The 12,995-nt window shown below is 44.4% G+C and overlaps 1 protein-coding gene across 15 annotated transcripts in view; it reads left to right on the top strand.

The window, feature by feature from the left end:
• Positions 1–1,290: 1,290 nt before the first annotated feature.
• TRRAP (transformation/transcription domain associated protein) overlaps positions 1,291–12,995 on the top strand; it is a 111,667-nt gene continuing 99,962 nt past the window's right edge. For 11 of the 15 annotated variants that reach the window (XR_004345764.1, XM_032605107.1, XM_032605112.1 and 8 more), the window contains exons 1-7: positions 1,291–1,416; positions 3,530–3,690; positions 4,100–4,149; positions 8,275–8,385; positions 9,432–9,536; positions 10,512–10,595; positions 12,153–12,209. Coding sequence is in view for 14 of the 15 variants with exons in the window: in XM_032605107.1 (XP_032460998.1) it covers positions 3,591–3,690; positions 4,100–4,149; positions 8,275–8,385; positions 9,432–9,536; positions 10,512–10,595; positions 12,153–12,209 (507 nt within the window). In the remaining variant the exon portion in view is untranslated. Of the gene's footprint in view, positions 1,417–1,808; positions 1,905–1,963; positions 2,276–2,324; positions 2,678–3,529; positions 3,691–4,099; positions 4,150–8,274; positions 8,386–9,431; positions 9,537–10,511; positions 10,596–12,152; positions 12,210–12,995 lie in introns of those variants that run through there. The other 4 variants (XM_032605101.1, XM_032605098.1, XM_032605099.1 and 1 more) reach the window with 4 other exon arrangements.

Below are 12,995 nucleotides of genomic sequence, written 5' to 3'. Positions count from 1 at the left end.
AACGGAAACTTATCAAAGGATTTGTGTACTGCTGCTTTTTTTCTCGACCCCTCCCCCAACAATATTAAATAACCTCGGATGGCACATTGGTTCCAGCCCTTAGATTTTTCAACTTTACCCAATTTTGGACCTCCTAAATTTGGGGGTTGGCGGTGGTAGGAGCAAAGAGGATTTTGCTTGCAGGTGGGCAACTTCTTCCATGGGGGAAGGAGTGTTCTGACCCACTATATTTCTCCTGCGGCAGAAATAAGTGGCACTATATATATCCACTTACAATCTCAGCGCTTCAGCTGAGGCTTGTTCTTGAGTGGCAACATTAAACAAAAGCAAGGAGCATGTCTCTGAACGTATCTTGTAGGAATTGCAAGCTCTATTTATTACCAGGTGTGAAATATATCTGTCTGAGAAGGGAAAACAAAGATTCTGGTGAGTTAGTGATGATGGGGTGGCGGTGGGGCGGTGCGGGGCAAGCAATGGGGAAGTACTGTCAGGAAGGGGCAGGAGGTGGAGCTAGGTCCTGGAGGGGCTGGAGGTAGGTCAGGTTATCACTTTCATGCTGTCCATTTACCATGATTACCACGTGTTTCCAGGAACAGCTCATCATTCAACCAGTCTCATAGATGGAGTCTGCAGGTGAGGCCTGACAGGGCCTCCTGGTCCAGCCATCACCTCATTTGGGCATCCGGGCCCCACTTTCCCCTCCCTCTCATCATTGCTCTGAGCCAAGGCACCTGCCCCGTCGCGTAGGCGCTGAAAAGCGGTCCACTGCGGTCTAGCCTCGGAGTGATGCAGCTGCAACAGATGACCAGGCCGGCCTCTTCCAGGCAGAACACCTGAGCTCTCCTTTGCTTACAGGGTCTCCATCTGTCTGCAGCTTTCGCCTTCCCAAAGACCCTCCTTACCTCCTCCCCCTCCCCGGGCTAAGAAGGACCCCAGGGCTCAAGCTGGGGAGAAAACCCCGCCCAGCATGCCACGTTCAGTTCAGGGGTGGCCTCTTCCCGGGCCCGTCCGCCGTCTGCTAAGGAAGCCCCGCGGGTGCCCACCGCCTCGCAGCAACCCCCAAGCGTCCCTCTCCAGCCTCCAGGCTTCTGCCAGGATACTTAGGGCAGAAAGAGCCGAACCAAAGACGCTTGTCACTGCCTGCCCCTCCCTCCCGGCCTACGGCCCCGCCCACGCGGACAGAGGTTTAAAGGGCCAGGCAGGCGCACCCGGGCGTGACGCCTCTCCCCACTCCCGCCGCCCGCCCAGGCCGCACCCACTTGGAGGCGGTGCGCCGGGGCCTATTCCTCAGGCGGCGGGCGCGGCCGCGTTAAGCGGGGGCGGGACTGCGTGCTGCGGCGCGACAGCGGCGGCGGCTGAGAGGGCTTAGGTGGGGTCGCGGGCTGGGGCTGCAGGAAGCCGGCCGCCGATGTCGGGGTAAGTGTGGGCAGGCACAGTACGGCGGCGGTGCGGCCTCGGGGGGCGCGCGATGCGGCCCCAACGGGTGCGGCGGGGCCCGGGCGTGGGGAGGCCTCTGCGGCGCCGCGGTCAGCGGAGCGATGGAGGGAGGCTCCGAGCAACCCGGGGTCCCTCCGCCCCCCATCGGGGCCCAGTCCGGGTGGCGGGGCCCGGCGGCGGCTCTCAAACCGCCGCCACTGCTGCCTGGGCTGGCCGGGGATCGCCGGGAGGCGGAAGGCTAGTGGCGCGGGAATTGACCCTCGGCGCCCGCCGTAGCCCGGCCCAGGAGGCGGGCGTTGGGTGTCCGGAGAGGGTGACAAAAGGAGGGAAGCCGAGGGCTGTTTGAGGCCGGGGAGCTAGAGTGTGGGGTTGGGGCCCCTTCCCCCCGGAGGCGCCTCCTGTTGCCCTGGCCCCTCTCGGCCTCCACGCAGGCACCTGGCTCGCCTGGCCCGGCGCGCAGAGTGAAGGTACCGGCGTCGACAGCGCCCCCTCTGGCCCGGCGCCGCCGCCTCAGGCCTGGCGCGGCGGGGCGGGGCGGGGCGGCGGCGCCGTTTGCCGGGAGCGGGCGGGGCACCGGCTCCGGCCCGCACAACCTGGGCCGGGACGCGGGGGCGGGACCGAAGCCAGGCCCGGGCCCTTGGCTTCTGGGGTCTTGGAGCTTCTCTCCAGCTTGGAGGCGGGATGGGACGTCTTCCCTCGGGGCCTCCAACCCCCCGGCCCAGCGGATAACGGAGCCTGGCCTCTCGGGGTCTCGGAAAATGGGGGGTTGACGCCTTCGGTGAAGAAGTGGATCCAAGCCTTTAAAAAGTTTGGGCACGACCCACCCGAAGTTTCTTAGGTAGGGAGTGGCCGTGACCCTGAGTCTTGGGTCTCGGTGATGGGAGGTGAAGAGGAAGCAGAAGTCGGGTCATCCAGCGGGGCTGCCAGAATCCCTCCGGTTGGTTTCGTTAGTGACTCTTCCTGCCCCCGGAGCCGGCGGGCTGCGCGGGAACAGCGGCAGGCACCCTCTCTGCTTTTGGTGTCTCGAGAGGGCGGGCGGAAGAGGATCTGTGGCGTCAGGGTGTCCCCATTGCTTGGGGCAGGAGTGTGAGCTGCAAGGGAGCGTATCTGGTAGGCAGGGCCGTTGAAAGGCCTGCAGAAGAGTTAATGGTGTGTTTGTTGAAGAAAGAAGAAAAGCAAGTCATGAAACTGCTCCTTAATGTAGAGTGAAATGTGACTGTTACATTCGCGGGGAGGATGGGTAAGAGCAATTTCACTAGGTTCTCTTAAGAGGGCTCTTAAAATAGAGACCATGTCTCCTGTTTTTCAGCCTGGAGCTGCAGTTCTCAAAGTGTGGTCATCCACACCTGTTTCCAACTCACTGAGGTGCTTTTTGAAGCATTTAGCCTATTTTATGTCAGTTGCAAGCAGAATTTACAGCTTCCTGGACGCCTCCCTGAACCAAGGTCTCTGGACGGTGCTTGGGAGTCCACCTTTGGCTCCTGATTTTAGTGCACAGTGAAGTTTGAGAACCCCTCACCTAATGCACAGGTGGTCCAACTACAGTCAGCAGACCAAATCCAGCCAGGTGGCCGTTTTTATACAGCACAAAAACTAAGAATGTTTTTTACATTTTTTTAACGGTTAGGGGGAAAAAAATCAAAAGAGGAATAATGTTTCATGATACAACTCAAATGAAATTCACATTTCAGTGTCTGTAAATAAAGATTTATGGATTACAGCCATGGTCGTTCGCTTACAAGTTGTCTGTGGCTATTTTGTGCCTTCAGCAGAACTCAGGAGTTGGGACAGACCACAGAGCCTGAAATATTTACTCTCTGGCTCTTTACAGAGAGTTTGCTGGCCCCTAGCCTAGGGAAAGACGGACATACCATAGGAAAGAAAAGCATCTGTGTATAAAAATCTTGTTTAGAAATTAATAGACAGTATGGACTTAAGTAACTTTTATTTTCAAAAAAGCAGAGGGAGCAGTGTTGTTTTCTGAATTAATGGAAAACTATTTAGATTAACACAGGCATTTAGGTAAGATTTTCCTAGCGATCATGAACCTGTGCCCTCAGTAAGTTGGTTAATCATATGCTTCTTTTTGTAGGCTGGGCAAACTCATGGTTATAATACTTTTCTCTTGAGAAACAAACTAGCTCAAAAGAAAAATGGCGTTTGTTGCAACACAAGGGGCCACGGTGGTTGACCAAACCACTCTGATGAAAAAATACCTTCAGTTTGTGGCAGCTCTCACGGATGTAAATACACGTGAGTTGATGCTTTTCGTCATTAAGAAATGTGTTGATGTGACTCCTTCATCTCAGTTCAAATGATGTGCACATTGAGATAAGTAGTCACATTAACTTTTATCTTAATTTCCCCTTTCTCTACCTCGTGGAGAAGCAAAGTGATGAGCATTTCTGGCTGGAGCCCCAAAGAGGCACGCGTGTGGGTGCGCGTATGTGTGTATCTGTGTCTTTGTGCGTGCACGTGTATGTTTGGGAGTACGAGTGAGTGTGACTGTTTGTAGGGAACTAGTTATGTGCCTGCTTCTAGACCATGACAGTCAAACTGATAAGATCTGATTGCTTCTCTTAAATTATTAGATCCAGTAATTTTAGGAACATTCTTAACATAATTTCTCAATTAATCTGATGGTTTGTTTTGCCATTTACAGCTGATGAAACAAAGTTAAAAATGATGCAAGAAGTTAGTGAAAATTTTGAGGTATGAGCTTTATATTTTATTTTATATTGTATTTTATAAAGCTTTAAATTTTGAGATATGAGCTTTTCATTTTGAGATAAGTATTCACATGTGCTTTCCTACAGCTTCCCTGTCAGTCTTTTTACTAGTAACTTAAAAATTATCTTTGTTAATGTAATTTGTTGTATTTCAAAATTGAAATTTGTACAGTGTTCTCCAGTTTCTTCACGCTGGTGATAGTGACTCCCGAACAGTGTTGAGGAATATTGCTTTTGTTTTGGTTATTTGACCTTTTTCTCTTCTTTTCTTTTTTAATTTATTTTATTTATTTTTGGCTGCGTTGGGTCTTCATTGCTGCACGCGGGCTTTCTCTAGTTGTGGCGAGCAGGGGCTACTCTTTATTGCGGTGCGCAGGCTTCTCGTTGCAGTGGCTTCTCGTTGCGGAGCATGGGCTCTAGGTGCACGGGCTTCAGTAGTTGTGGCTCGCGGGCTCTAGAGCGCAGGCTCAGGAGTTGTGACGCGTGGGCTTAGCTGCTCTGCGACATGTGGGATCTTCCCGGACCAGGGCTCGAACCCATGTCCCCTGCATTGGCAGGTGGATCCTTAACCACTGCGCCACCAGGGGATCCCCTTGACATTTTTTTCATTTTCAACTATGGTTGCCCTTTTAGGCATATGCTTTCAGGATACACTCAAACTTTTGTTGTGGATTTGTTATGTTAGGTAATGGATGGTATGGGAATGAGAGCTGGCTGGCAGTTTTGGCTCTCCTGTTTATAACTTCTGCAACTTTGATCAAACAGTTTCTCTCTTCTGGCTCTTACATTCTACAATTTTATATTGACCCATAGGTCCCTCAGATTCTGTTCATTTTTCTTCAGTCTTTTTTCTCTTTGTTCTCTGATCTGCCTTCAGATTCACTGTTTTTCTGTCATCTCCACATCTGCTGGGATGTTATTTTTAAATTTCAGTTTATTTGTATTTTTGTTTTAAAATTTTGGTTATTGTACTTTCAGTTCTAGAATTTCCATTGGGTTCTTCTTTAGATGCCACTTCTCTGTAGAGATTCCCCATCTTCATTTATTGAGACCATGTTTTCCTTTTATTCTTTGAACGTATTTATAATAACTGCTTTGAGGTCTTTGCTAAATACAATCCTCTATAAAGGTGGATTTTTATTGACTACAGGTCACGTTATCTGGCTTCCTTGCATGTCTGGTAGTTTTTGATTGTACACCAGACATTGTGTGTGACATGTAAGGACCCTGGATTCTGTTATCTCCCTTGGAAGAGTGTTGATATTTTCACTATAGTCAGCAGTTCAGGTGCTGGCTGATCTCACTGAACTTGTGTAGGCTTGGTTTTATGCCATGGTAGAGAGGATCTCTGGGAATCCCAAGGGGTTTCCCAAGTCCCTCTGACTTTGTAGGATTCAACCTCCAAACCCCATCTTTCTGTGGATCTCATCAGAGGTTGATTTTAGATTCTTTTGGGCTGGGGCTAAACTAGGCCTTACTCTGGGGCACGGTCCTTCCTCAGCTGAATGTATGAGGTGCTATCAAGGTGTTAAGGTCTTTGCACTGTGTCGAGGCTGGACCCACAACATCCTCTGACATTGCTAAACCTCTGATGTCTTTCTTCATTTCTCAGTCCTCAAGTGCCCACTCCCTGGTAAGCCTCAGATAGTCTTACCTTCCCTTACCTATAAGTACAGCCCAGTCTTCAGTCAAGGACTCACAGGAGACCATCCACACCCCCTTCTGTAGTTCCTTTTTCTCTGGGGCTTTGCCAGATTCCGGCCACTTCAGCTGTTGCAAACTCTGGTATTTGCACCTCAGCTCAGCAGGACCATCACGCTTTCCTTGGGCTCCAGCCTGCTGAGCCTGGTTGGGAAACCGTACCCAGGCAGAGAGCCAAGGTGGGGCACAGTTGGTGAGTTCCCCTTCTTCTAGAGATCATGGTCTTGCACTGCCTCTGGTCCAGCACCTGAAACTGTTCTCTCATATTTTGTCCTACTTTATGGTTAGTCTGGTGCCAGTTAGTCTCAAAGGCCGAAGAGAAACTCGCTTTTGTTTTAGTGTGGCTATGATAAAACCTTTCTCAGAGTTAATATGATTAAGAACAATAGATAAAATGTTTCCTAGCCTCTGTCATGGTCATTTGAATCACTAAACATTAAATAAATGTTCGTGGGATCGAATTAGATACCCTACTCTCTATAGTAATGGATGGTATTTTTGTTTGCTGAGGGAATTTTTTTGTTTTTTTTGTTTTTATTTAAATAGATGTTTTCCGGGATTTGTTGCCTTGAACTGAGGTGGAAAAAAATCCTGAGATATTTAGAGATGGAGCTAAAGAGCTTTCTCTTCCACCCAAGCTGTTAGTGCAAATTGTTAAAAAAAAAATAAATAAAGCTAAAAAAAAGAGGTGGGCGGTAGAACAGGAAAGGCCTGCATTCTGCATTTTATTGGAAGAACTGCTAGGAGAGAGCCACAGCCCTTAAAGTTTATTTGAGAGGCTGAAATTGTGGAGCTGCCTGTAGATCCTCCGAGTGTGGGCGTGGGGCTCTTTCAATTAAGTGTCTCAACCCTTTCTCTCCTGTTTAGGGTCTGGCAGTTAGCAAGTTAGTTCCTGGCTTTGGTCTCAGATGCATTGATTAAATTAACAGAATTAAAAGTTAGCAAAGTAATAACACTTGGGGCTTTTCCAAATAGTGCCTTTTGAAATCTGATAGGCATTTACCTTAAATGAAATTCAGATGACTGAGTCCTTCGAAGAATGAAATACTAGAATGACCACCAGTAGGTAATTCTAAATTACCACCACTGTTATCCCAGAACAAAATATTTAAGTGAAATTAAAAATTCCCAGTGGTTTAAGGAATCTTAGAAATTCATTTCATTAACCACTTAGGGATAAGATTCCAGGCTAAGTAAATATCACATGGGCCATTTCCCAGGGCAGAAAATAAAGAAATGTTGAAGTTAGAAGTCACAGGAAGCATTCGTATGGATCAAAAAGCCAGGGGCTAAGTTGAAACACTGGCAGAATAACTGGGCACCTTGTTGAATCTTTACTGTGGGAGAAATTTGAAACTTAGATGTTTGAAGGCTGTGGAATCTGGATGGTATGGGCTGACGTGCAGATGAGCTTGATTTCTTGATAACCTTGATAATGTTCCATCATGACTCTTACCCCTCTTTTCCTTCAATCCTTGAATGTGGGTGTTTCGTAAAAAGTCTTACCCTTTGGGGTTGAAAGGTGACAAATACAGTTCTTGTCCCCAGTGGATTCGCAGTCTGCTTGGGGAGGGGCTGGTGAGGTGCTGTCTGGCTCCTAGGGGTGCCTCTTGACACACAGCGTGCTGTGGGCACGGGGCCCCTGGAATTGAGCTCCGGGTTGGCCGTGGGAGACCAGTGCTCAGGTGCGCATCCCAAGAATGGCGGTTCTTTCTTTGCTCCTGTGGCAGCGTACTCTTTTCTGGTTTTTGCCTGTATTTCCTTCTTTATAGACTACTCAGGTAATAGACAACCCCATGTCTTTATCTTCCTCCCAGATCAGTGTCTGGAGCTCCAGACACATTTAGCTGCCCAGATGCCTTGACTCACCAGCTTCTCAGACTCATGATAATAAAAGTTTAAATTTCTTCCTCTTATACTCCCATCCCTGCCATATTGAACTAGAAAAAGTTCAATATGTACCTTTTACACTCAGCCTTTCTCGTCATTTTGTGCCTTTGCATGTGCTTTCCTTAGAACCTTTCCCACTTTCTCCCGTGGTTAACTCCTGCTGGCCTTTTAGGTTTTAGTGTCAGCATCACTTCTTCGGGAAGGTGGTCTCTGCCATTGGTTCCATCCAGTCAGTCATGCCCCATCGTTCAGTTCCCTTAGTTAGGTGAACATTCTCCACAGTGCGAGTGTTTCTAGGTTTACCAGTAAATTTTAGCGTTTAGTTCTCTCTAATTGGATATCAGAAGCAGCAATCATCTTAACTTCTTTAAAACTATGTTATCACTAAAGCATCTGAAAGTATTAAAAATTACTGTCAGCTCTGCTACAATTTTTTCCTTTTGAGGTTATTATAATATGTGAATTTGAATATGTACACAACCCTTTATGGGGTTTTCTTTTATTTTTGCATAATTAGAATGTCACTTCATCTCCTCAATATTCTACGTTCCTGGAGCACATCATCCCTCGATTTCTTACATTTCTTCAAGATGGAGAAGTTCAGTTCCTTCAGGAGAAACCAGCCCAGGTAAACCTGTTCAAAAATATAATGAGAAAAAAATGTCCTGCTGTACTAGTGCAAGCACTTAAGAATGAAAACAACTCAAAAAACTTATGGCTCCCCTTAAAAACAAAAGAAATTTTGTCATATAAGGATAACTTTGTCCAAGGCCATTGCCTCCTCAGCTAAATATCTTGGTTTTATTTCCTCATAGCCATCTCTTTCACAATTTAAATTCTTCACATTTACTGACCAGTGACGTGTGCATATGCTATGTATTATAGCCAAATTCATGTGTATATATAGGAGGGAGCAACAGTTTCATGACCCTTCCCATACCTGTTACCCAGCTCTGATCTTACTATTTTCAGTTCTTGTAACTCTGGCCAGTTTTGTTTTATCTATACCCCCACCCACTCTTTGCCTCCCCCCTCTTCGCCTTGATTATTTTAAAACAGTCCCATCATAACTTCTTTCCATAAATATTTCAGCGTGTATCCCTTAAAAATAACTTTAAAAATTACCATAGCACTAGTGAAAGTTAATTGCTAAACAAAGCACTTTTATGTGGTACCAGTTCAAGATCTACCTATTTGACCTACTTTTTTAGTTGTCAGTTCTATAGACAAGATCATGAAAGATTAGCACAGCTTATGATGTAATTAGTCCTTAGGCCCAAGGTAATTGGAGAGTACGTCAGAGGAGCTAAACAGAGCTTATGAAGGGAGACTGCAAATGAAGTTCACTTGGTGTTTTGCTCTTTTCATCTTAAATTCACCCCACATGCACACATTAGTGTCCTCCTCCTGGCAATACCGCTAAGGTGTAAAAGAGGAAAATTTGGCTTACTTGATTTGGTACACAGTTGTAGAAATACTGAAAATACTGGTTTGCAGTACATGCTTTGGATTACATTCAAATAATTTACAGAACCATTTCTAAAATGGGCTCCATCTTATTGTATGGTGGTTACCAGTGCTGGGTACAGCTGTGTGACACTTGTAGGATGCCAAAGAGTTACCTTGGAACTCTTGGAAGGATTTCATATTTACATTTTTGTTTCTCTTCAACAGCAACTGCGGAAGCTCGTTCTTGAAATAATTCATAGAATACCAACCAATGAACATCTTCGTCCTCATACAAAAAATGTTTTGTCTGTTATGTTTCGCTTTCTGGAGGTAACTTTTGAGAATTTTTATTTGGCCACATTCAAAACTTTTAATGATTTTCTTACTGTAAAATCCTGCATTATACAACCTTTTCACTAAAGTTCTGATTCACTTGAGTAGAAATTTTTTTAATGTCCATTTTCTTCCGCTTTGCCAACCAGATTACTAAGAAAGATTATTAAATGAAAATCTTTTTTTTTTTGAGTCACTGAGGGATTGACTAGACATAGTGGGAATCTGAAAGTGGGTGGTGGTCAACAGACTCCGAGTACAGGGGTCATTGGCTTTGTGCCTCTATGTTTGTGTGTCAGGCGCAGTAGATGCATAGTAGTCAAAGAGTTGCTCAAATTCTTGGGGTTAATCCATTTGGTACCTGTTAAGCTAACCTCTGAAATTGTTTTCTTGTTGTCCTTAGTCTTGGTGTGTTTAGAATTCTGTCATGTTTCTGGGCCCCTTGGAAAGATGAGCTCTGTAGGGGGACTGAGTTGAGTTCAGATCCTGGCTCTGCCATGTATTAGCTCTGTCATGTCAGCCCCATTCTTTCCTGCCCCAAGCCTTCGCTTCCTCGTAGTAAGATGTGGAAGGCACCCCGCATGCAGACAGTGTAAAGTGTTAGCACAGGGCCCAGTGCATGGTGGCTGCTCACTCATTGCTCTTTTGGCAATATTTTCAAACAATGAAACGTGTCTGCTGGGCCGTTAAGACCTTGCTTCGTCGTGTGACTTGCCTTAATTGCCAGTTACTCATTTGTCTGAGTGTTACTCTCACAGGACCTGCTGGCGGGCTATACTTCAGACAGTCCACCAAAGACTGCGAAAGCTTCCTCTCTGGGACAGCTGTGTTCTGTGGGTTTATGAATTTTCTACAAACCAAATCTAAGTTGGTTGATGGAGGGTGTATATGCAGAAAATGCTTAGAAAATAGTCTTTAGATTAAAATAAGTTTTCAGAAGTATAACTCTTTTTAAATGCTTTTTTTTTTAAGACGGAAAATGAAGAGAATGTTCTTATTTGTCTAAGAATAATTATTGAACTACACAAACAGTTCAGGCCACCCATCACCCAAGAAGTAAGTGTTTATCTTGATAGCATTTATAAACTGTGCTGACAAATTGCTTCTGTGTGAATTTTTTACCCTCTTTTAGAGTTGACAGAACATATGCTGCTTTCAGTCATAAAAAATATCGCCTAAGTTGGGGGAAATTCTTTGCGGGTTAAACAGTGACTTTTTTCTGAATGTGTACATGAATATTTTGCTGAATTTGTTCAGTATTTGAAATGTGTTAACCAACCAAACTGGCAGGGCTCTTTGGGTGGTTCTGGTACTTACAAGTCTGAGATGCCCCAAGGCTCCAATGGCTTTTATACAAGGGTTCAGATGTGGGTTCTGAAGTCAGAGCTGGGTTTGAATCTCAGTGTGTAGTTGAGTAGCTGTGTGACAGTGGGTAAGCTCTGAGCCTTTTGGAGCCTTTTCTGTAAAATGGGGACAATCACAGTATATCCTCAAAGATTGCTTGGAGAATTAAATATAAAAGTTAAAGTTCTTGGGCTTCCCTGGTGGCTCAGTGGTTGAGAGTCCGCCTGCCGATGCAGGGGACATGGGTTCGTGCCCCGGTCCGGGAAGATCCCACATGCCGCGGAGCGGCTGGGCCCGTGAGCCATGGCCGCTGAGCCTGCACGTCCGGAGCCTGTGCTCTGCAATGGGAGAGGCCACAGCAGTGAGAGGCCCGCGTACCGCAAAAAAAAAAAAAAAAAGTTCTTAGCGCAGTGATTGGCATCTGCAGAGTCAGCATTAAACAGTCTGTTAGCCATAATTAACATACTGTCTTTTCTGATGATAATCTTGGTAAATGCCTGTTGTAGATTATTTGGAAATTGAAAGACGAAATAGAATTCCTACCATCTTGAAAACAATAGTTAATGTCCTGGTGATTTCTTTTCCTTTTTCCCACCTTATGTATTTGTATGTTTACATAATCACAATACTACTGTGGATGACATTTCATATCCTGATTGTTTCCCTTCACATTCTATGTAAGCGTTTTCCCAATGATAAAAAATGTTTTGTAAAGTTAATTTTTAATGGATATATAGTATTCTTTCATATTCTTGGATATTTAGGGTATTTCAAAATTTTTATTTTATGACTAAAACTGAATATCTGTTTACAATTCAAATTATTTTGTAGACTGGGTTTATAGAAGTAGAATTACCAGATCAAAGGTGTTAATGTTTAATGCTTCTGATACATATTGTTACATTGGTTTCCAGAAAGGCTTCAGCCGTTTAAGCTTCCCTTAGTATAGTATAGTATGGTTGGGGGGGGGGGTGTCTCCTTATTTGCACTCCCTCCAACATGGTGTGCTATTACTTTTTGAAAGGCAAAAAATGACATTTATTATCATTTTCATTCCATTGCTCTTCCTGAATTAGAACACTTGTTTTCTGTTTATGTCTTTTTTTGTGTGTGTGTTCACATTCATTGCCTATTTGTATCTTGAGTCTGACATTTTTCTTGCCTGTTTTGTGAGTTCTTACATATGGAAACTATTGATGTTTTTCTTATTTATTGTAAGCATTTTCTGTTTATAAATATCTTCCTAATACGGTCTGTTTTTTTTTTTAGATTCATCATTTTTTGGATTTTGTGAAACAGATTTACAAGGAGCTTCCAAAAGTAGTGGTATGCTGTTTTTAATATTATTTGAATTTACTGTTTATATTTATTTATTACTTCCTCATTCCAAAGGGTTGAAGGAATAATTGGAGGGATGCTAATTTTACAATGGGGAATATTTAGTGATGGTTAAAATCTAGGTTGATAAATTAGCCCTTAGAAAAAAAGAGTTCTTTTCATTTCATTGTTTAGATTAAATACTGTATTTTTGACGTAAAAGCAATATATTCTTATTGTAGAAATTTTGCAAAAAAGGAAAATCATCCATAATTATTTTTTCACTTATAAGCAACCATTGACGTTGATGTTTTGTTTTGAGTTTAACTTTGTGCTTTGTAGAGATGGTTGCCCTCATATTCTTGAAGCTTTTTGGGGGAGTGGTGTATACTTTCAGCATTTTTCTGTATCTTGAAAATTTTTTCCTGTATTGAAAAAACTGTTTCCAAGCAGTGCCACCCATATAAAAGTGTGTGGAGTGGAGGAGGAAAGGCTCCTCCCTACCATGCTCTCATTTACTGGAAGGAATCACTGTTACAGAAGGGAACGTCCTTCAAGACTCTTCTGTGGCAGTCATAATTTTTAGCGACCGATAATTTTCTGTCATATGCATGTACCTTGACCATCTCCCTATTGCTGGTTTCCCCCATTTTCAATTCATTACTGTCACAAATTATGCTTTGGTAAAAATCATTGTGCATAAATGTGTTTATGTTTCAGAGTTTCTATTTTCAATTTTTTTTAAGCTTAAATTTTTTTTTAAATTAACACATGGTAAAATTGACTTTTTGGTTT

This window comes from Phocoena sinus, chromosome 15 (genome assembly GCF_008692025.1).
Source record: "Phocoena sinus isolate mPhoSin1 chromosome 15, mPhoSin1.pri, whole genome shotgun sequence".
Lineage (NCBI taxonomy): Eukaryota > Metazoa > Chordata > Mammalia > Artiodactyla > Phocoenidae > Phocoena > Phocoena sinus.
Note: the sequence above shows the minus strand (reverse complement) of the source record. Positions and strands in the feature narration are given on the sequence as shown.